We start from the raw sequence: 22057 nt of genomic DNA on the forward strand, positions 1-22057 counted from the left end.
GCGCGTGACACGAGATTACAAAGTCGCGACAAATCGCCAAAATATACCAAATGATGTATTTTGTGCGACTATTTACCGCTATAGTACTGTATATTATCGCGACTAAATATTTACCGCTATAGTACTGTATATTATCATGACAAAATATTTACCGCTATAGTACTATATATTATCGCGACAAAATATTCACCGCTATAGTACTGTATATTATCGCGACAAAATATTCACCGCTATAGTACTGTATATTATGGTGACTAAATATTTACCGCTATAGTACTGTATATTATCGCGACTAACTATTTACCGCTACAGTACTGTATATTATCGCGACAAAATATTTACCGCTATAGTACTGTATATTATCGCGAAAAAATATTTACCGCTATAGTACTGTATATTATCGCGACAAAATATTCACCGCTATAGTACTGTATATTATCGCGACAAAATATTCACCGCTGTAGTACTGTATATTATCGCGACAAAATATTTACCGCTGTAGTACTGTATATTATGGCGACTAAATATTTACCGCTATAGTACTGTATATTATCGCGACTAACTATTTACCGCTACAGTACTGTATATTATCGCGACAAAATATTTACCGCTATAGTACTGTATATTATCGCGACAAAATATTTACCACTATAGTACTGTATATTATCCGACTAAATACTCACCGCTATAGTACTGTATATTATCGCGACAAAATATTTACCGCTATAGTAATGTATATTATCGCGACTAACTATTTACCGCTACAGTACTGTATATTATGGCGACTAAATATTTACCGCTATAGTACTGTATATTAGTAGGGAAATTCCATACATGCCAAGACTTTAGTGAAATTGAGTAAAAAGACACAGACTGAATAAATAACACTGTAAGTCCATATTTTATTGCCAAAAACTCATTTACTGTACTTTTCTATAATTTTTCGCCTGCCTGTAGTAGGTGTTAATTTTCGCATAGCCTAATGCGATATTTAGCGTGCCTAAGTGTTTGTGAATCATGCAATCATATTCTTTTCAGTGCGGAAATTAACGCATGTGATATGGCGACTTACCGCATGCGGTAATACTGTAGTGAATCGCGCACTAATTGTCGCAACTTATTTAACACAAAAAAGCGTGCGATGAATTTTATCGCACTTTTGTGAATCGGCCCCTACTGGTCCAACAAGGTCCAACTCTAAAGGGCTTCATTACCATGAGAAATCTCACTCCTCAAAGGTGACAAAGCAAACCAAATAGATGGGACTAGCTGTGTAAGTAAGGGACTGTCCCATGTAAGTGTGTAACCACACTCAATTCTAGCTGCCGATATTGGTCCTTTTCCTTGACACTAATTTCGCCTCTGCCATGATTAATAGTGCAGAGTGGATCAGCCAGTATTTGCAGGACTTTCTCTATACATTGATTAGTGGGACTCGGCCACTTGGATCCATCACACACGCTCTAGTGATCCTAACAATCAAGTCAGTGTTGACTCAGGGCCATCTAATGTGACAAATACTGACACAGGGTAAAACAGAGCAGGTCATCGTTTTTTAACAGATCAGTGGAAAAACACAGCTGCCGAAACTGTGAATTTATCTGTGAAACTGAACCAGGTAAAAATATTTACTCCTCCATAGAGGCCACAGGTGGAGGTCCAACTGTCACTGCTCCACGTTCCTCACTCAAGGTGCTTTTCATATTATAAGAAGTGGTAGGTGCTACTGTGCCGGGCAGCTTCAAATTACATTAACAGTAAGTGACATGGGGGCTTCAGGCACTTCTCTGCCAGCTAAATATGCCCCATATCTGCCCCATGGGCAATTAGCTTCAGCCTCTTTGTACAGTAAAGGCCATATAGAAAATAGACCAGTAACACCAGGAATTCGGGTTACACTGTGTATTAAAGATGCACTTACAGCCAACTTACTGTTTGGTTCCCTTTGGGACCTTTCTCAAGGCAAACCCACTAATAATGAACAGAGTATTTATACTCTATAGTGAAGCAAGAAACTAAATTACCATATGGTCATATTTAAAGTGACCCGGACTATAGCGCCTGAGGCATCTCCCCACATCTTGCCTGTTAGATAATGATGTTGTAAACTGCAAGTGAGTAGGAGTATGGCCCCTCTAACATATTATTATAAAGGGTCATTGCCTTCTAGTTTGTGATATGTGTTATTGTACTATTGCTAGAGGGCACAGGTAATGTTACTATATACACTCACGTTGGGGTTGTTATATTGTCATGTTTTTATATGAATGTATGGCCTTCCCAATGATATTATCCCCATGCTTTTATTGTTTTTATACAGGTTATATGGTTATATCTGTTTAATGTTTGTTCAGTTGATTAAATTCCAGTTCTCACTTATGCTGCATAAATCTGACTGTACAACTGTTTCAATGACAAATCACTACTTGTCTCACAGATTGAATTTATCTCTAATATATTTAGATCCCGAGAGCTCAATGCTCAGACAGTTGTTTGCCCGGATACAGGAAGATGCCGATCCCCGGAGCCCAATCCTGCTGCTATGGGTGCGTCCCCTGTGCCGAGGGAGAGATCTCTAATAAAACCGGTATAAAGCAAATACTTCCAATTTCACACTAAAATCTACTGATAACTTTCAAATCCCTCATCCATATCCCCACACAAGGGATACACACAAGAGCACTGCCTACAGGGTTAAGAAACTTGACATTTTGTAGACATACATGTAGGGAGTAGAAATTATTTATGTGATTAGTGTTATTTTGGGTTCCAGACACTAGATGGCGTTGTTAGGTTGGGAATCCCACAGAGGAGCTTCTAGAGCAGGGATCCCCAACCTTTCATACCTGTGAGCCACATTCAAATGCAGAGGCAGAGCATTGCACACACAGGCAGCATAGGGCAGGCAGAGTATGGCACACACAGGCAGCATAGGGTAGGCAGAGTATGGCATACACAGGCAACATAGGGAGGCAGAGCATGGCACACAGGCAGCATAGGGTAGGCAGAGTATGGCACACACAGGCAATATAGGGCAGGCAGAGTATAGCACACACAGGCAGCATAGGGAGGCAGAGTATGGCACACACAGGCAGCATAGGGTAGGCAGAGTATGGCGCACACAGGCAACATAGGGCAGGCAGAGTATGGCACACACAGGCAACATAGGGAGGCAGAGTATGGCACACACAGGCAACATAGGGAGGCAGAGTATGGCACACACAGGCAGCATAGGGTAGGCAGAGTATGGCGCACACAGGCAGCATAGGGTAGGCAGAGTATGGCGCACACAGGCAACATAGGGCAGGCAGAGTATGGCACACACAGGCAGCATAGGGCAGGCAGAGTATGGAACACACAGGCAGCAGAGGGCAGGTAGAGCATGGCACACACAGGCAGCATAGGGCAGGCAGAGTATGGCACACACAGGCAGCATAGGGCAGGCAGAGTATGGCACACACAGGCAGCATAGGGCAGGCAGAGTATGGAACACACAGGCAGCATAGGGCAGGCAGACCATGGCACACACAGGCAGCATAGGGCAGGTAGAGTTGTCCACCCCTGTAGGGCTCAGGAAACTACTTACTTTAGATTTGCAGTAGAATCCCATGAACCTTGCTTCAATGGCCTCCTTCAGTAATGGGTACTTGTTCCTGGCACAATGTAAAAATAAAAAAAATCCACTGGAGAGCCAAATGCGTTCTGTGTTGTTTATTAGTTTAGAGACCTCTGGGGTCCTTCCTCTGGTTAAGTATAAAGAACACTAGATGAACACCTTTTTAAACCCCCACTCCACCAATTAAGTCATGTGATAAGCATACCAGCTCCATCTAGAGGCCAGGTATAACAATTACATAAACAGAGCAATTAATGGAAATTACCGCAGGGTCTATCCACATAACACCACAAAAATATATAGTATCTTTATGTATCCAAAACGTTACTCATACCATCTGGTAGTTCAGTCCATTGTAAAGGTAGGAAGCAGTATCGGCCTCAATCTGCAAAAATATTTTTTAAAAGGGTTATTAGCTTAGCAATGTATAGTCCTGTGGTTTACAGAAAACATTTAAGACTCCAAGCCTCATTCATTCCCTTTGGTTCAATAGTATTAAGAGACTCAATTCATTTCGCTTCAAGTCTCAATAGCATGGCTTTCCTGTCCCCCCCTCTTGTAGGCATAGCAACCTGCTGGAGGACCATCCACCTTAGAGTGGTTACATTCTGTCTTTCATTAAAAAAATGTCTGCCCACCGGTGTGTGTGTCTTTTTCTTATTAGGATCATACGCGGTGATAGATCTCTTATGTTCCCCAATTCTTATTCGTACCACCCGTTTGGTTTGCCCTACGTACAATTTACCGCAGGGACATTTTAATGCGTATATAACATGGTCAGAGTTGCAAGTATGGTACTGTTTAATGGGAATTTTATGGCCCTTATGAGGGTGTGTGATGTAATTACCTTTTATTATGGAATTGCAATTACTGCAATTAAGGCAAGCAAATGTGCTGTTCTTTGGTTTGGCAAGGAATCTAGTTGGATTAGTGTTTGCTGTGTTTAGTTCAGCCCTCACAAGGTGATTTGCAATGTTTTTTCCTCTTTTGTAGGAGAATAAGGGATTTTCCTTAAAGGGGACAAATACCATCATTTTTCAGAGTGCTTTAATGGATGTTTTTTAATGTAAAATAGAAGGAATTGGCTTTTTTTTGGGTACATTTCAAGTGAAACTTTCATGAAATTGGCCAAAAACTGCTCTTGTTATGCTCCTATCCTGGACTTCCGGTTTAAGACTCTGTACAGTTTGCTAAAGAGCTGCCGGCTCTCACAGCTTCATTACTGAGGGCTTGGGCTGTGAAGGGAGGGAGGTGCTTCTAGTGACGTCAGTTTGGCTGTTTGCAATCACCACGTACTTGCACATAGATCCGCACCGTTAATCAGCCACCTGCCAGCTACCTGCCCACCGCTGTGCCGTACCCTGCTCCCCCCTGAGAGCCGTTCCACCCTTCTCCCCCGTGAGAGCCGCCCTGTCTGCTTCCCCTGAGAGCCATTTGTAACTTCTGACAGCTGCCCCTGCGCTTCTTATAAGGAACGTTTGGCTCTGTGCTCCTTTCAGATAAAGAAGCACAGAGCCAAACGTTTCTTATAAGAAGCGCAGGGGCAGCTGTCAGAAGTTACGATCAGCTCTCAGGGGAAGCAGACAGGGCGGCTCTCAGGTGGAGAAGGAGGCTCTCGGGGGAAGCAGACAGGGCGGCTCTCAGGTGGAGAAGGAGGCTCTCGGGGGAAGCAGACAGGGCGGCTCTCAGGTGGAGAAGGAGGCTCTCGAGGGAAGCAGACAGGGCGGCTCTCAGGTGGAGAAGGAGGCTCTCGGGGGAAGCAGACAGGGCGGCTCTCAGGTGGAGAAGGAGGCTCTCGAGGGAAGCAGACAGGGCGGCTCTCAGGTGGAGAAGGAGGCTCTCGGGGGAAGCAGACAGGGCGGCTCTCAGGTGGAGAAGGAGGCTCTCGGGGGAAGCAGACAGGGCGGCTCTCAGGTGGAGAAGGAGGCTCTCGGGGGAAGCAGACAGGGTGGCTCTCAGGTGGAGAAGGAGGCTCTCGGGGGAAGCAGACAGGGCGGCTCTCAGGTGGAGAAGGAGGCTCTCGGGGGAAGCAAAACAGAAAGACTCTGGGGGGGAGAAGGACAAAATGGCTTTCAGGGAAATGAGGACACAATCAGCTGAGGGGGATGCAGGCAGGGGGACAAACTTCTTTTATTTATGTAAAAAAAAGGTTAATAGTTTGCAGGGAGTTTTATGCACAATTTATAAAGCTGTGATATAAAGGGCCCTCCAGCAGGCCCCCATGAATAAACCTCTTTCCTATAAAGAAAGTTTTTATTTACCAGCTGGAGTGCCATCCAACTTTCATGCTTTCGTGTTATTCTCATTGAAAAAAGGCCCGTCCTAACTGTCAGTGAAGCAAAACTAATACAGGGGCAGGACTTTCTGACTGTCACTCAGAAGTATGATCACTTCCTGAGGCAGCATGAAAGGACACAACCAGTCCTCATTTCAGCTTAGACACAGAGGAGAAAGGATCTCTCTGCAGCTTTAGTATAATTACATTTTTAACAGGTATAAGCACTATACATTTCAGAGAAAGGGGGATATATTACCAAAAAATGAGTATGATGCAATATGTCTCCTTTAAACAGTTTCCCAAAAGTGAAATCCTTTGATAGAAGGGACCAATGTTTCCTCACAATGTTCTCAACCTTCTTACTTGATGGACCATATTCCATCACGAAGGGAATCCTTTCTAAAGTTTTGCTTTTTCTCGTCACATTTAATAAAGTGTTTCTAGATTGACCCAAAACCTCATTCCTTGTGTTCTCTACGCCGGCTCTCTTGTACCCTCGGCTGGCAAATTTGTCAATTCGTTTATCTGAGGCTTCAAGGTATTTTGTGTCATCAGAGGAAATTCTCCTGGTGCCCAGGAATTGCCCTTTAGGGATCCCTCTGATTGTGCTGGGAGTGTGGAAGCTGTCATGTAGTAAGATGTTGTTCCTTTCAAGGGGTTTATTGTAAAGTTCTGTGGTAATAACACCTAAGTGATTGCACACCTTCACATCAAGATAGTGTATGGACGTGTGACTGTAATCAGCTGTGAATTTGACTGTTTGGTGCTGTGTGTTTAAGTAAGAAAGGAATGCTTCCAGTTCTGTCTCTGATGAGTTCCATATCAGGAAAATATCATCCACAAAACAATAATAACATAATATTTTATCACTGAATTGGGGATTCTGAAGGATCAGTTTCTGTTCAATGGCATCCATAAAGATATTGGCATAACTGGGAGCCAAATGACTTCCCATTGCGGTGCCTTGTGTTTGTATAAAATGATCTTGGTTAAACCTAAAGTAGTTCTGTTTCAAAACTAAGGCAACCAGATCCACAAGGAAGTAAACCTTAGCATGCTCTATGTTTTCTAATAGAAGCTTCTCTTCCACGTATGACATCCCTTCCTCATGGGGTATAGAAGTGTAAAGGGACTGTACATCAATGCTACATAATATACTATTTTGTTGCACTGTGCCCAGGTTGGATAATCTTATAAGAAAATCCGTTGTGTCTTTCAGACATTGTGGCAATTTTTGCACTCTCTCTTGTAGAAAAGTATCAACGTACTGGGATAAAGGTTGTAGGACAGAACCCATCCCTGACACCATTGGGCGACCTGGTGGCTTGTTTTACCCTTTGTGTACTTTGGGTAGTAAGTAAAGTAGTGGAGTTCTGGGGTGCATGGTTATTAAGAAATCCCTTGTATTGTCTGAAATAATACCTGTTTCAAAAGCATATAACCCAGGGTCATCTACCATTTTTTTAAATTTCCCAGGTGGGGTCATGGTCTATGTGTTTGTAATGCCCCGGGGTAGTTAGCTGCCTCATTGCTTCATCAATGTAGTCAGCTTTGTTTAAGATAACAATACTGCCCCCTTTATCTGCCTTTTTGATCACAATGTTATTATTTCTTTCAAGGGTCCTAATTGCATCGCTCTCAGCCTTAGTAATGTTATGTTTCAGCATTTTGTGAAATATATTATCAATTTCCCACACATCAGTGACCTCATGTAATACAGGTATCGGACCCCTTATCTGGAAACCCGTTATCCAGAAAGCTCCGAATTACGGAATGCCCGTCTCCCATAGACTCCATTTTAATCAAATAATTCAGAATTGTAAAACTGATTTCCTTTTTCTATGTAGAAATAAAACAGAACCTTGTAATTGATCCCAACTAAGATATAAGTAATCCTTATTGGATGCAGAACAATCCTATTGGGTTTAATTAATGTTTTATTGATTTTTTAGTAGACTTAAGGTATGGAGATCCAAATTACGGAAAGACCCCTTATCCGGAATACCCTTGGTCCCGAGCATTCTGGATAATGGGTCCTATACCTGTACAACATTCTGAAAGGGTTCAAGAGCTGGATTAGTAATGTCAGGTATAACGTCACTTTTAATCCGTCATTTTTCACTTTTATGGCTGGTAGTAGCAGTATTATCCTGTTTCTCATCCATAAAGTGCATTTTAAGTTTTAACCTTCTAACAAACTTGTAAAAGTCTATTTTCCACTGAAATAAATCAGGGATATGGGTGGGAATGAAACCCAAGCCTTTATTCAAAACAGCCTGTTCAGCTTTAGTAAGCGTATAGTATTTTTTTACATGGTACCTATTAGTAGACCTGGCGAAACCTACACCATTGTGATTGAGCCTCCTCACTGAATTTCACATTTTGTGGCACACCAGCTGTATTTTTCTTTTTGTTCCTGGCACATAGTGTCCAGGGTGGGATCCTACAATATAATCTTGTCTAACAGGAGGCCCACGAGGAGGGGCATGGGCAACCTGCAAATTCATACATCACATGTGATTTTGTGTAGGCAATGGGGGGTCCAGAAAAAAATCTTTGCAGATGGTCCAAGCTCCCAATACAGGGAAAATGTATTACATATTAGAGAAGCTAGTGTCATTGTCATTGTGAGCCAGTGTGGAACTAGCTAGGCTGCTTTATTCTAGTAGTTTTGTTTGAGTCTAAATTGCTTTGTTGTTTCCATATCACAATAATAAACATTAGATTTATTTTACTGCACTACACCAGTGATCCCCAACCAGTGGCTCGGGGGCAACATGTCACCAACCCCTTGGATGTTGCTCTCAGTGCCCCCAAAGCAGGGAGTTATTTTTGAATTCATGACTTGGGGGCAAGTTGACAGCCCTTATTTGGCTCCTTTATGGTGCTTGTGCTGCTCTCCAAGTCTTTATACATTTGATTGTGGCTCCCGAGTAAGAAAGGTTGGGGATCCCTGCCCTACACTCTGCTCTTTCATTTCTGATGTAAAATGAATTAGTATAGGCATTATCCAGAATGCTTGGGACCTGGGATTTTCTGATTTTCTTTCCATAATGTGGATCTTTATACTAAAAAAATCATTTTAACATGAAAGAACCTCAATAAGATTGTTCTGCCCCCAATAAGGGGTAATTATATCTTAGTTGGGATCAAGTACAGGTACTGTTTTATTATTACAGAGAAAAGGGAATCATTTAACCATTAAATAAACCCAATCGGGCTGTTCTGCCCCAATAAGGGGTAATTATATCTTAGTTGGGATCAAGTACAGGTACTGTTTTATTATTACAGAGAAAAGGGAATCATTTAACCATGAAATAAACCCAATAGGGCTGTTCTGCCCCCAATAAGGGGTAATTATATCTTAGTTGGGATCAAGTACAGGTACTGTTTTATTATTACAGAGAAAAGGGAATCATTTAACCATGAAATAAACCCAATAGGGCTGTTCTGCCCCAATAAGGGGTAATTATATCTTAGTTGGGATCAAGTACAGGTACTGTTTTATTATTACAGAGAAAAGGGAATCATTTAACCATTAAATAAACCCAATAGGGCTGTTCTGCCCCAATAAGGGGTAATTATATCTTAGTTGGGATCAAGTACAGGTACTGTTTTATTATTACAGAGAAAAGGGAATCATTTAACCATGAAATAAACCCAATAGGGCTGTTCTGCCCCCAATAAGGGGTAATTATATCTTAGTTGGGATCAAGTACAGATACTGTTTTATTATTACAGAGAAAGGGAATCATTTAACCATTAAATAAACCCAATAGGGCTGTTCTGCCCCAATAAGGGGTAATTATATCTTAGTTGGGATCAAGTACAGATACTGTTTTATTATTACAGAGAAAGGGAATCATTTAACCATTAAATAAACCCAATAGGGCTGTTCTGCCCCAATAAGGGGTAATTATATCTTAGTTGGGATCAAGTACAGGTACTGTTTTATTATTACAGAGAAAAGGGAATCATTTAACCATGAAATAAACCCAATAGGGCTGTTCTGCCCCAATAAGGGGTAATTATATCTTAGTTGGGATCAAGTACAAGGTATTGTTTCATTATTACCGAGAAACAGGAAAATATATTTTTAAAAATTATTTGCTTATAATGGAGTCTATGAAAGATGGCCTTGACAATGCAGCAGTTCTGCTATGTTTGTGGTGTCAGTCTTTGAGCTCAGGGTCTGGGCAGGCCCTGGCAATGGGTTTCTGGATGCAGCTCAGTTGGAGCAATCAGTCTGGCCAGTCTTTGCCAGTCATGTTTAGTTGCTGCTTCAGTGCAGGCTCTAAGGTGGATGTTTTGGCTTGGCTAAAGGAGGCGGTGGCCAAGGAAATCGGTATAGCTACAGCCTCAACATCTAGAGGTCTCAATTAGACCTAGACCTTGACTCGGAAGATACTTTTGTGGCAAGGGCATTTAAGGATCAGTTTTCTTCATCTTTGAATGAGGAGTAGGAGCCACACCCTTCCTTTGATTTTGCTCTTGTACAGCTACTTATAAGAACTCTTAGGACTTCCTTGGCTCTGGAAGATGCCCTAAGGCTAAGGGTGAGACTTTCCCTTTACACCAGGAAGTCATGGAGCTGATCAAGTCACAATGGGTTATTCCTTCAAAATGGAAGATATTGCTAACCTCTCAGTGGCAAAGGCCTAGAAGGTGTGGTTAGCCAATATTGACACAGCTTTAAGAGAAGACCAGGAGATCAGAAATTCTGGATGGTCTCAAGAAATTGAAGTTGGGTTCAGCATATCTAGTCAATTCTGCAGTTGACCAGACCTGTCTGGCTTCCAGGTCTTTGTCCTTGACAGTTTTAGCAAGGAGAACCCTATGGCTCAGACCTTGGGAGGCTGATAGTGCCTCAATGGCAGCTTTCTGTTCATTGCCATTCCAGGGCCTTTATTTGGCAAAAAATTGGGGGATCTCATGTCTAAGGCATCTTGGGGGCATGAGCCAGTTGCTGCCCCAGAAGAAGTGTTGGCAGGTAAACAACCATTTAAAGCAAAGTTTTTTTTCTAAGACCAGATATAATCCATATGGTCATCTGCCTATTTTGTTCTAGAAAGGAAACAGCTAGGTCAGACAATTAGAAGGGTAGGAAGGCTTTATCTATTTCAGGTTGCCTGGGAAGGATCCATAGAAGACAAGTGGGTATTGAGGATCATGAAGCAAGGTTACAGGCTGGAGTTCAGCTTATTCCTCCAGCACCAGGGTTTCTCGCAATTCCAATTCTAGCAGACAGTTCCAGAAAAAGGGCTTTCCAGGACTATCTAATTATGTTGGAGCAGCAACAGGTCATAGGCCTGGTCTCTCTGGATGAAAGAGGAGAAGGCCCTTACTCTCGGTTATTCATAAACCAGAAGCTGTCAGGAGCTTGGAGACTGATTTAGACCAAGTAAGGGTGAACAAAGTCTCAAGATTTCAGCATTTCAGGATGGAGTCCATCGAGTCTGTAAAGTCAGCTATTTATACAGGCGAGTGCTAGTCACCCTGGTGATGTACTTGTAATGGCAGAAGATTAATCTGTTCTATTTTCTAATTGTCCTAGTTTCTTCAAGAGAACAGGGATCAGGCACAAGGATCTGTGCTTACCTGGGACCTTTTATAGACACAATCTCAGAAAGACTATCGCTCTCAGAGAAGAAGCAGTTGTTTCTCAGATCAGCGGTCGAGTTACTGAGGTCAAGCTAAGAGGCCTGTGTGCCACAGTTCTTGAGGGTCCTAGGTGTGATGTCATCCATGATTGGCCTGGTACCCTGGTCACATTAGCAGATGAGACCCCTTCAAGCCACATTCTTGCAACAGTGGGCTGGAGCTTCATGGTCCCAACTGATAAGGCTGACTTTCCATCTAAACTCCTACCTCCTTTGGTAGGAAAGACAAGACAATTTGACCAGGGGCACCAAGTTATTCCCAGCCAAGTGGGTTGTCATGTCAACAGACACTTTGGGCTTAGGTTGGGGTTCAGAACTGGGATAGAAGTAGCTTAAGGTCGGTGGCCCTCTCCCTCATCAAGCGGCCATCAAATGTCTTGGAATTAAGGGCAATCTTGGTGCAAGACTGAAAATTAAGTCAGACAATGTCACAGCTGTAGCTACATGACAAGGCAGGGGGAACAAGAGGTCTATGGTCATTATCAGAAGTCCAAGCTAGTTTCCAATGGGCAGAATATTTTCTAGTAGGTGTCACAGCAGTCTATGTACCGGGACCCTTAAACAGGGTGGCAGATCTTTGAAGCAAAAGTTTGAAGACATATACCAGTGGTCATTCAGCCAAAAGATCTTCAGAATATTGGTCCAAAGGTGGGGTCAGCCAACGATAGACACAATGGCTACCTCCAACAACAGCAAGTGCCCTTGGTTCTACTCGAAGGGGTGAGATCCAAGAGTGCAAGCCTGGACATTCTGTTTGGGCTTTATCTTTCCTCCCCTTTCTCTGATTCCTAGGGTGATACAAGATGAAGGAAGATCAGGCAGAAGTAATATGTATTGTTCCGGCATGGCTCACAGTTCTGATTCAGTTATTTATACATCAACAGCGGATTCTCCCAACATCAGATCTCATGCTGTCCCAGGGTTTATTCCCACATCCAGACCTGGATTCATTGGCAGGGGAACCACTCCAAACTCACCCGGTGCTGCATCAGTGTCACTTCCAGTGTGTAAAGCCAATGCTACACAGTCTCAATACAGGTGCACACTCATAAGGAGGAGCTTTCCCACCGCCAACATATTTCTAAAGAGGAAAAGTTTAAGTGGCAGCACCATGTATATTAAAAATAGCCATTTTTTCATCTTACATTAAAAGCATACAAGTCCCAGCATCAGGCATTTCGGGCGGTCAAGCCCTTAATCATAGGCTGATGTGGATAGGTCATGCTAAATTTAAATACATTTACAAGGGTTGGTGGGATAGATTTAGGGAGGGGGTCTCCTTCACACCTTTACCCGAGGGGCTGGATTTTTGCCTGTTTGACATTGTATGTTTATGTGAGCATATATAGTATCTAATAAGGAATGTCTGCTTTTCTTCATTCTCATATTACAATAAAATATCTACAGCAAATAAATATCTACAGCAGTTTTATGGCAGCTTTCGAGTGGAGGGATGCAGATTTATTACCCCATCTGTGGGTCATACTAATGCGCTAGGGTGGCAGTTTATAGTGGAAGAACTGAGAGTTGGGGTACAGGGAACCTATTTAGTTGAAACTACACAAATTATTGCTTTCTCTTTGCTATCGTTACAGACAGTGTGAGTTGTACAAGATGTTCAGATATGGAATGGCCAAATGAAATGAAGAATCAGTGTATTGGAAGAAAGGAAGAATTTCTCTCATACACTAAAGATCTCATCTCTGCCTTTATTTCACTTGTCTCACTTCTTTTTGGCCTTAAAACTCTGCTGATATTGGGAATTTTTATTAAATACCGGGACTCCCCCATAGTGAGAGCCAACAACCGGAGCCTGAGCTTCCTCCTCCTTGTCTCCATCAAGCTGAGCTTCCTCAGTGTGTTTCTGTTCCTCGGTCGCCCTGTGGATATAACCTGCATGCTGCGCATCATCACTTTTGGAATCACCTTCTCCATAGCTGTCTCTTCTCTCCTGGCCAAGACTATCATGGTTTGTGTTGCTTTCAAAGCCACCAAGCCAGGGAGCTCATGGAGAAAATGGCTGGGAGTCAAACTGCCCAATTCTGTAGTCTTGTTCTGCTCATCCATTCAAATAATCATCTGCATGACTTGGTTGGCCATTTCTCCTCCCTTTCAGGAACTGGACATTCACACTTCCCCTGGAACCATCATCATTCAGTGCAATGAGGGCTCAGCTATTGGCTTTTACTCAGTTATTGGGTATATGGGGCTTCTGGCAGCTGTTAGTTTTGTTTTAGCATTTTTAGCTCGGAGCTTACCGGACAGTTTTAATGAGGCCAAGTACATCACTTTCAGCATGCTGCTCTTCTGCAGTGTTTGGATCACAATGATCCCGGCCTATCTGAGCACCAAAGGCAAAAACACTGTGTGTGTGGAGATATTTGCCATACTCACCTCAAGCGCCGGCCTTTTAGCCTGTATATTTCTGCCCAAATGTTATATTATTCAGTTTAGGTCTGAAATGAACACAAAATGTCATTTACTTGGAAACCGGCAGTATCGGTACTGATTTTTCAAAGAATTTATGAAAAATGCAATGATCAGCATTGTTTACCTAATGCTGCCATTTGTTTATAGTTGTGTTTTGCTCAATAGCTGCCTTCCCGGGCTAGTATCAGTAGAACATGGGTTACACTGTAATCTCTCACACAAAATGGGCCTTCACTAAGTGCTATGCAGAAAAATACAAACAGAGGGCGCCAGAGGTTCTTGCAAATAACAAAATAATAAATGTTTATTTTACACCCACAGGGTTACTCACAATACAGCTTCTCAGAAGCCAGTGGTACAGGCAACACCACATACAGAGTGTAATACAGACTGACACTCCCCTGAGTACAGACTTGGCAGGAATCTCACTTCCCCTCTGCCCCACCCCGTAGTGGATCTCCTCAGGGAATTCTCTATCCTGATTCCCTATTCACTGGGATCCCTACACTATAGGCAATTTGGCCTGCGAGAGATACCTCCAAAACTGCCAGTCCTATGTAGGAGCACAGAACTGCTCATTCTAGCTCAACCCTAACTGCCTTACACCCCTAGAGTGGTACTGGTACAGGGGCCCAACCCTAACTGCCTTACACCCCTAGAGTGGTACTGGTACGGGGCCCAACCCTAACTGCCTTACACCCCTAGAGTGGTACTGGTACGGGGCCCAACCCTAACTGCCTTACACCCCTAGAGTGGTACTGGTATGGGGGCCCAATGCTAACTGTCTTACACCCCTAGAGTGGTACTGGTACGGGGGCCCAACCCTAACTGCCTTACACCCCTAGAGTGGTACTGGTACGGGGGCCCAACCCTAACTGCCTTACACCCCTAGAGTGGTACTGGTACGGGGGCCCAACCCTAACTGCCTTACACCCCTAGAGTGGTACTAGTATGAGAGCCCAACCCTAACTGCCTTACACCCCTAGAGTGGTACTGGTACGGGGACCCAACCCTAACTGCCTTACACCCCTAGAGTGGTACTGGTACGGGGACCCAACCCTAACTGCCTTACACCCCTAGAGTGGTACTGGTATGGGGACCCAACCCTAACTGCCTTACACCCCTAGAGTGGTATTGGTACGGGGGCTACACCTTCCACTACCTAATGCTTAATTCACAGGGCCCTGTCCCTCAGGTGGAAGCAAAGAGGAAGGTGCCACCCCTTTCCCAGCACTGTACCAAAGTGAGGCAGGAAGTGGTCACTATACCTGCTGGCCAATAGCATACATATATAAATTCCCTTCCCTGACAAATCAGTTTTTGGGAAATGGGCCAGAGGACTAAATTCTAACAAGTTACCTTGGGGTTACAATGGGCATGGGACTGAGAAATACTGGATTCACACCCACCAAATGATGGAACCTTCCCTTGTTAGAGTTTGTAACTAACTGATTATTCCAGTTACAGTAAGGGCCGTGTGTGAGGGGCCCCAGGCAGGTCCCATTCATTCCAATAACTATATAAATGGGGCAGTTTGGGGCATTACTGGCATTTTCTCTGCCGGGCGGGTAAATAACACGACACAGCCCAAACTCCAATGGATGTTCAATAAAGTTTATTGTTCTTATTAGTGAGCGTTGGGGCCTTTGGCGTGCCAGTGGGGGCTGCTGGGATTGGTTATTGAGACACATCGATGGCCCAAAAGCCTAGATTATTACCGGAGATGTTAGGTACTCCTTACATTTTGCAACATATTTGAATTTTTAGAAATATAATTTAATGCAACTTTGGCAAATCACCAGAAATTCATGCTAGCTATCTGTATTAAGGTATAGCATCCAAAATCCTGTCAAGAAATAATGAGAACATTTACTGTATGTGACTGTCCTGCTGGCAAAGAGTCTAAAGTCACTGGGGGACTGAAATCTAGAATAAATCAGCCCTTAACTGAAATAGAAATAGACGGCAGAAAACAACAAGTTAAGCACAAAGATCGCAAGGGTAAATGTACCATTCTCAGAATAGAGCAGGGCTCCCCCGGTGGCTGTTTCTATATTCATTCTACTGTGCAAATCCTCTCTCTGCTCTCTATAAAATGAGGGTTGGATGAGCCGGGCCCCTTACTCTGTTCTACACACACAGCCCAACCCTGGGGCCCCTGTGTCTCTCTGTGCCACTGACTGTTACTGGGGCAAATCCTCTCTCTGCTCTCTATAAAATGAGGGTTGGATGAGCCGGGCCCCTTACTCTGTTCTACACACACAGCCCAACCCTGGGGCCCCTGTGTCTCTCTGTGCCACTGACTGTTACTGGGGCAAATCCTCTCTCTGCTCTCTATAAAATGAGGGTTGGATGAGCCGGGCCCCTTACTCTGTTCTACACACACAGCCCAACCCTGGGGCCCCTGTGTCTCTCTGTGCCACTGACTGTTACTGGGGCAAATCCTCTCTCTGCTCTCTATAAAATGAGGGTTGGATGAGCCGGGCCCCTTACTCTGTTCTACACACACAGCCCAACCCTGGGGCCCCTGTGTCTCTCTGTGCCACTGACTGTTACTGGGGCAAATCCTCTCTCTGCTCTCTATAAAATGAGGGTTGGATGAGCCGGGCCCTTACTCTGTTCTACACACACAGCCCAACCCTGGGGCCCCTGTGTCTCTCTGTGCCACTGACTGTTACTGGGGCAAATCCTCTCTCTGCTCTCTATAAAATGAGGGTTGGATGAGCCGGGCCCCTTACTCTGTTCTACACACACAGCCCAACCCTGGGGCCCCTGTGTCTCTCTGTGCCACTGACTGTTACTGGGGCAAATCCTCTCTCTGCTCTCTATAAAATGAGGGTTGGATGAGCCGGGCCCCTTACTCTGTTCTACACACACAGCCCAACCCTGGGGCCCCTGTGTCTCTCTGTGCTACTGACTGTTACTGGGGCAAATCCTCTCTCTGCTCTCTATAAAATGAGGGTTGGATGAGCCGGGCCCCTTACTCTGTTCTACACACACAGCCCAACCCTGGGGCCCCTGTGTCTCTCTGTGCCACTGACTGTTACTGGGGCAAATCCTCTCTCTGCTCTCTATAAAATGAGGGTTGGATGAGCCGGGCCCCTTACTCTGTTCTACACACACAGCCCAACCCTGGGGCCCCTGTGTCTCTCTGTGCCACTGACTGTTACTGGGGCAAATCCTCTCTCTGCTCTCTATAAAATGAGGGTTGGATGAGCCGGGCCCCTTACTCTGTTCTACACACACAGCCCAACCCTGGGGCCCCTGTGTCTCTCTGTGCCACTGACTGTTACTGGGGCAAATCCTCTCTCTGCTCTCTATAAAATGAGGGTTGGATGAGCCGGGCCCCTTACTCTGTTCTACACACACAGCCCAACCCTGGGGCCCCTGTGTCTCTCTGTGCCACTGACTGTTACTGGGGCAAATCCTCTCTCTGCTCTCTATAAAATGAGGGTTGGATGAGCCGGGCCCCTTACTCTGTTCTACACACACAGCCCAACCCTGGGGCCCCTGTGTCTCCCTGTGCCACTGACTGTTACTGGGGCAAATCCTCTCTCTGCTCTCTATAAAATGAGGGTTGGATGAGCCGGGCCCCTTACTCTGTTCTACACACACAGCCCAACCCTGGGGCCCCTGTGTCTCTCTGTGCCACTGACTGTTACTGGGGCAAATCCTCTCTCTGCTCTCTATAAAATGAGGGTTGGATGAGCCGGGCCCCTTACTCTGTTCTACACACACAGCCCAACCCTGAGGCCCCTGTGTCTCTCTGTGCTACTGACTGTTACTGGGGCAAATCCTCTCTCTGCTCTCTATAAAATGAGGGTTGGATGAGCCGGGCCCCTTACTCTGTTCTACACACACAGCCCAACCCTGGGGCCCCTGTGTCTCTCTGTGCCACTGACTGTTACTGGGGCAAATCCTCTCTCTGCTCTCTATAAAATGAGGGTTGGATGAGCCGGGCCCCTTACTCTGTTCTACACACACAGCCCAACCCTGAGGCCCCTGTGTCTCTCTGTGCTACTGACTGTTACTGGGGCAAATCCTCTCTCTGCTCTCTATAAAATGAGGGTTGGATGAGCCGGGCCCCTTACTCTGTTCTACACACACAGCCCAACCCTGGGGCCCCTGTGTCTCTCTGTGCCACTGACTGTTACTGGGGCAAATCCTCTCTCTGCTCTCTATAAAATGAGGGTTGGATGAGCCGGGCCCCTTACTCTGTTCTACACACACAGCCCAACCCTGGGGCCCCTGTGTCTCTCTGTGCCACTGACTGTTACTGGGGCAAATCCTCTCTCTGCTCTCTATAAAATGAGGGTTGGATGAGCCGGGCCCCTTACTCTGTTCTACACACACAGCCCAACCCTGGGGCCCCTGTGACTCTCTGTGCCACTGACTGCTGCTGGGGGAACTCTCTCATCCCCTGTTGTATATTGGGGTGCAATGCTGGGGGGTACAGCTGTATCTATTTCCCTGAAAGTGCTGATCTACATTATAACCCTGTGTGTGAGACCCTGCAGATCTGAGCCAATCAACCCTGCCTGTCGCCTACAGATCATTAAAGCAGTTGAGGAATATGAATATATCCAGGAAGGAGACATCATGATCGGAGGGGTGATGACTACGCATTTAAATATGTTAAATGTTACATTTCCGTGGGACAATTCCACAAGATTGCTGTGTACTGAGTAAGTCTCATCCCCTACAGACAGGCACAGGGAAGAGCAGAAGTATCAGTATATAATTGGGGGCACACAGTAAGGATACAGTGACAGTAGGGCTCATTACTTGGGGGCATATATTGAATAGGATACAGGGTAGTTACGTACACACAGGCCCCTTGCACCTCTGTAACGTTGCGCTCATTGCTGCCATGTCTGTCCCACCTCCTGTTCCGGATCTCACACAAGTGAGTCTATTGGGCAGAGCAACCCCGGCATTACTGCTGCCTTCCAGCTGGGTTTAATTCCAGGGGCCCCGCTGTGACCTGCACCAATACATGTAGGGGACTTGCACCTAAACAATCACAGAGAGTTAGATATGATTAATGGGGGGATGGCGTATGGCAAAGTCCCAGCATTTAACATTTAATTTAAGGCACCAAGCAGAGATAGCAGACAGGCAGGCAGAATTGTTTAATAACTGGAAAACATTTGATATTTTGTCTATACTGTCCCTTTAAAGAAAAGGGTAAGTAACACTTTTCTACATATAGTAATTTCCACTTGGCCCAGCGCTCTACCAGCTATCTCCCTGCCAGCTATCTCCCTGCCAGCTATCCCCCTGCCAGATATTTCCCTGCCAGCTATACTCCTGCCAGCAACCCCCTGCCAGCTATCCCCCTGTCAGCAATTTTTCCTGCCAGCTATCCCCCTGCCAGCTATCTCCCTGCCAGATTTTTCCCTGCCAGCTATCCCCGTGCTAGATATTTCCCTGCCAGCTATCCCCGTGCTAGATATTTCCCTGCCAGCTATCCCCGTGCTAGATATTTCCCTGCCAACTATCTCCCTGCCAGATATTTCCCTGCCAGCTATCTCCCTGCCAGCTATTTCCCTACCAGCTATCTCCCTGCCAGATATTTCCCTGCCAGCTATCTCCCTGCCAGCTATCACCCTGCCAGCTATCTCCCTGCCAACTATTTTTCCTGCCAGCTATCCCCCTGCCAGCTATTTTTCCTGCCAGCTATCCCCCTGCCAGCTATCTCCCTGCCAGCTATTTTTCCTGCCAGCTATCCCCCTGCCAACTATTTTTCCTGCCAGCTATCCCCCTGCCAGCTATTTTTCCTGCCAGCTATCCCCCTGCCAGCTATCTCCCTGCCAGCTATTTTTCCTGCCAGCTATCCCCCTGCCAGCTATCTCCCTGCCAGATATTTCCCTGCCAGCTATCTCCCTGCCAGCTATCACCCTGCCAGCTATCTCCCTGCCAACTATTTTTCCTGCCAGATATCCCCCTGCCAGCTATCTCCCTGCCAGCTATCCCCCTGCCAGCTATTTTTCCTGCCAGCTATCCCCCTGCCAGCTATCTCCCTGCCAGCTATCCCCCTGCCAGCTATTTCCCTGCGAGCTATCTCCCTGCCAGCTATTTTTCCTGCCAGCTATCCCCCTGCCAGCTATTTCCCTGCCAGCTATCTCCCTGCCAGCTATTTTTCCTGCCAGCTATCCCCCTGCCAGCTATTTCCCTGCCAGCTATTTCCCTGCCAGCTATCCCTCTGCCTGCTATCCCCCTGCCAGCTATCCCCCTGCCAGCTATCTCCCTGCCAGCTATCCCCCTGCCAGCTATCTCCCTGCCAGCTATCTCCCTGTGCAAACTGTGACATCCCTCAGCACGGGACCAGTCTATGGGCACATAAGCAGCACAGGGGCAGGTAAGGGTACAACACAGCTTTATTAACAAGCAATCCCTCAGGTACAAACAAGGTATAACTGCCCAACAGTAGCACAACTGTAGGGAGTATTTGTGGCCTAGTCCCTCTGGCAGTGCCCGTCCTCAGGCTCACATGTGTGTGACAGTTATTTAGCAGATCTGGGCCCCCAGTCAGGTTTGAGTCACAGCCCACAGTCTCTGCACATAAAGTCCCTTATATTAGTCACTTGCAGCTCCCAGGCAGCCCAGTAACAGCTCCCCTCACAGTGAGTCTCCCAGTTGCACTTCTGTAGGTGGGGGGTATAACTGGGAGTATAACTCAGGTGCTGGAGTGTAACTCAGGGGACAGTGCTGGGGAAATGAGGGGAGGCCGCAGCTTATCCCACTCTGCTTTGCAGCCACAAGTCCCCACTGCAGCCTTTCCAGCAGCTTCTCCCTCAGCAGCCCCTTCCTCTCCCCTCTGACCTCTCAGAGCCAACTGCTTCCTGTCCCTGGGACCTCCTGGCCCCTCCCTCCTGAGCCAGCAACTTCCTGTCCCTGGGACCTCCCGGCCCCTCCCTCCTGAGCCAGCAGCTTCCTTTCCCTGGGACCTCCCGGCCCCTCCCTCCTGAGCCTGCAGCTTCCTGTCCCTGGGACCTCCCGGCCGCTCTGTCCTGAGCCAGCAGCTTCCTGTCCCTGGGACCTCCTGGCCCCTCCCTCCTGAGCCTGCAACTTCCTTTCCCTGGGACCTCCCGGCCCCTCCCTCCTGAGCCTGCAACTTCCTGTCCCTGGGACCTCCCGGCCCCTCCCTCCTGAGCCAGCAGCTTCCTTTCCCTGGGACCTCCCGGCCCCTCCCTCCTGAGCCTGCAGCTTCCTGTCCCTGGGACCTCCCGGCCCCTCCCTCCTGAGCCAGCAGCTTCCTGTCCCTGGGACCCCTTCCGACCCCTCCCTCCTGAGCCAGCAGCTTCCTGTCCCTGGGACCTCCCGGCCCCTCCCTCCTGAGCCAGCAGCTTCCTGTCCCTGGGACCTCCCGGCCCCTCCCTCCTGAGCCTGCAGCTTCCTGTCCCTGGGACCTCCCGGCCCCTCCCTCCTGAGCCAGCAGCTTCCTTTCCCTGGGACCTCCCGGCCCCTCCCTCCTGAGCCTGCAGCTTCCTGTCCCTGGGACCTCCCGGCCCCTCCCTCCTGAGCCTGCAACTTCCTTTCCCTGGGACCTCCCGGCCCCTCCCTCCTGAGCCAGCAGCTTCCTGTCCCTGGGACCTCCAGGCCCCTCCCTCCTGAGCCAGCAGCTTCCTGTCCCTGGGACCTCCCGGCCCCTCCCTCCTGAGCCAGCAGCTTCCTGTCCCTGGGACCCCTTCCGGCCCCTCCCTCCTGAGCCAGCAGCTTCCTGTCCCTGGGACCTCCCGGCCCCTCCCTCCTGAGCCAGCAGCTTCCTGTCCCTGGGACCCCTTCCGGCCCCTCCCTCCTGAGCCAGCAGCTTCCAGAGCTATTAGGAGTCTTTTCACACCAACAGTGCAAACATTAGGTTTAACCCATTGATTTTAGAAACACTGCCTCCCTTTATTGGGGAATTACTGCAGGGATCTGCACTCTATTTTGAAGATAATTTTTTAGCTGTCTGAGCGCATACCCCCCAACTGTCCCGCTTTTTATGGCGCATCCCGCTGTCCCGGATAGTTCCATGAATGTCCCGCATTGCGGGACATTCATGGAACTATCCGGCACAGCGGGATGCGC

General features: G+C 46.7%; 1 protein-coding gene across 1 annotated transcript in view; it reads left to right on the forward strand.

The window, feature by feature from the left end:
• The first annotated feature begins 12227 nt into the window (after nucleotides 1-12227).
• LOC116408329 (vomeronasal type-2 receptor 26-like) overlaps nucleotides 12228-22057 on the forward strand; it is a 45003-nt gene continuing 35173 nt past the window's right edge. The window contains exons 1-2 of the mRNA XM_031895110.1: nucleotides 12228-12274; nucleotides 18502-18669. Coding sequence (XP_031750970.1) covers nucleotides 12228-12274; nucleotides 18502-18669 — 215 coding nt within the window. The remainder of the gene's footprint in view (nucleotides 12275-18501; nucleotides 18670-22057) is intronic.

Source organism: Xenopus tropicalis, chromosome 1, assembly GCF_000004195.4.
Source record: "Xenopus tropicalis strain Nigerian chromosome 1, UCB_Xtro_10.0, whole genome shotgun sequence".
NCBI lineage: Eukaryota > Metazoa > Chordata > Amphibia > Anura > Pipidae > Xenopus > Xenopus tropicalis.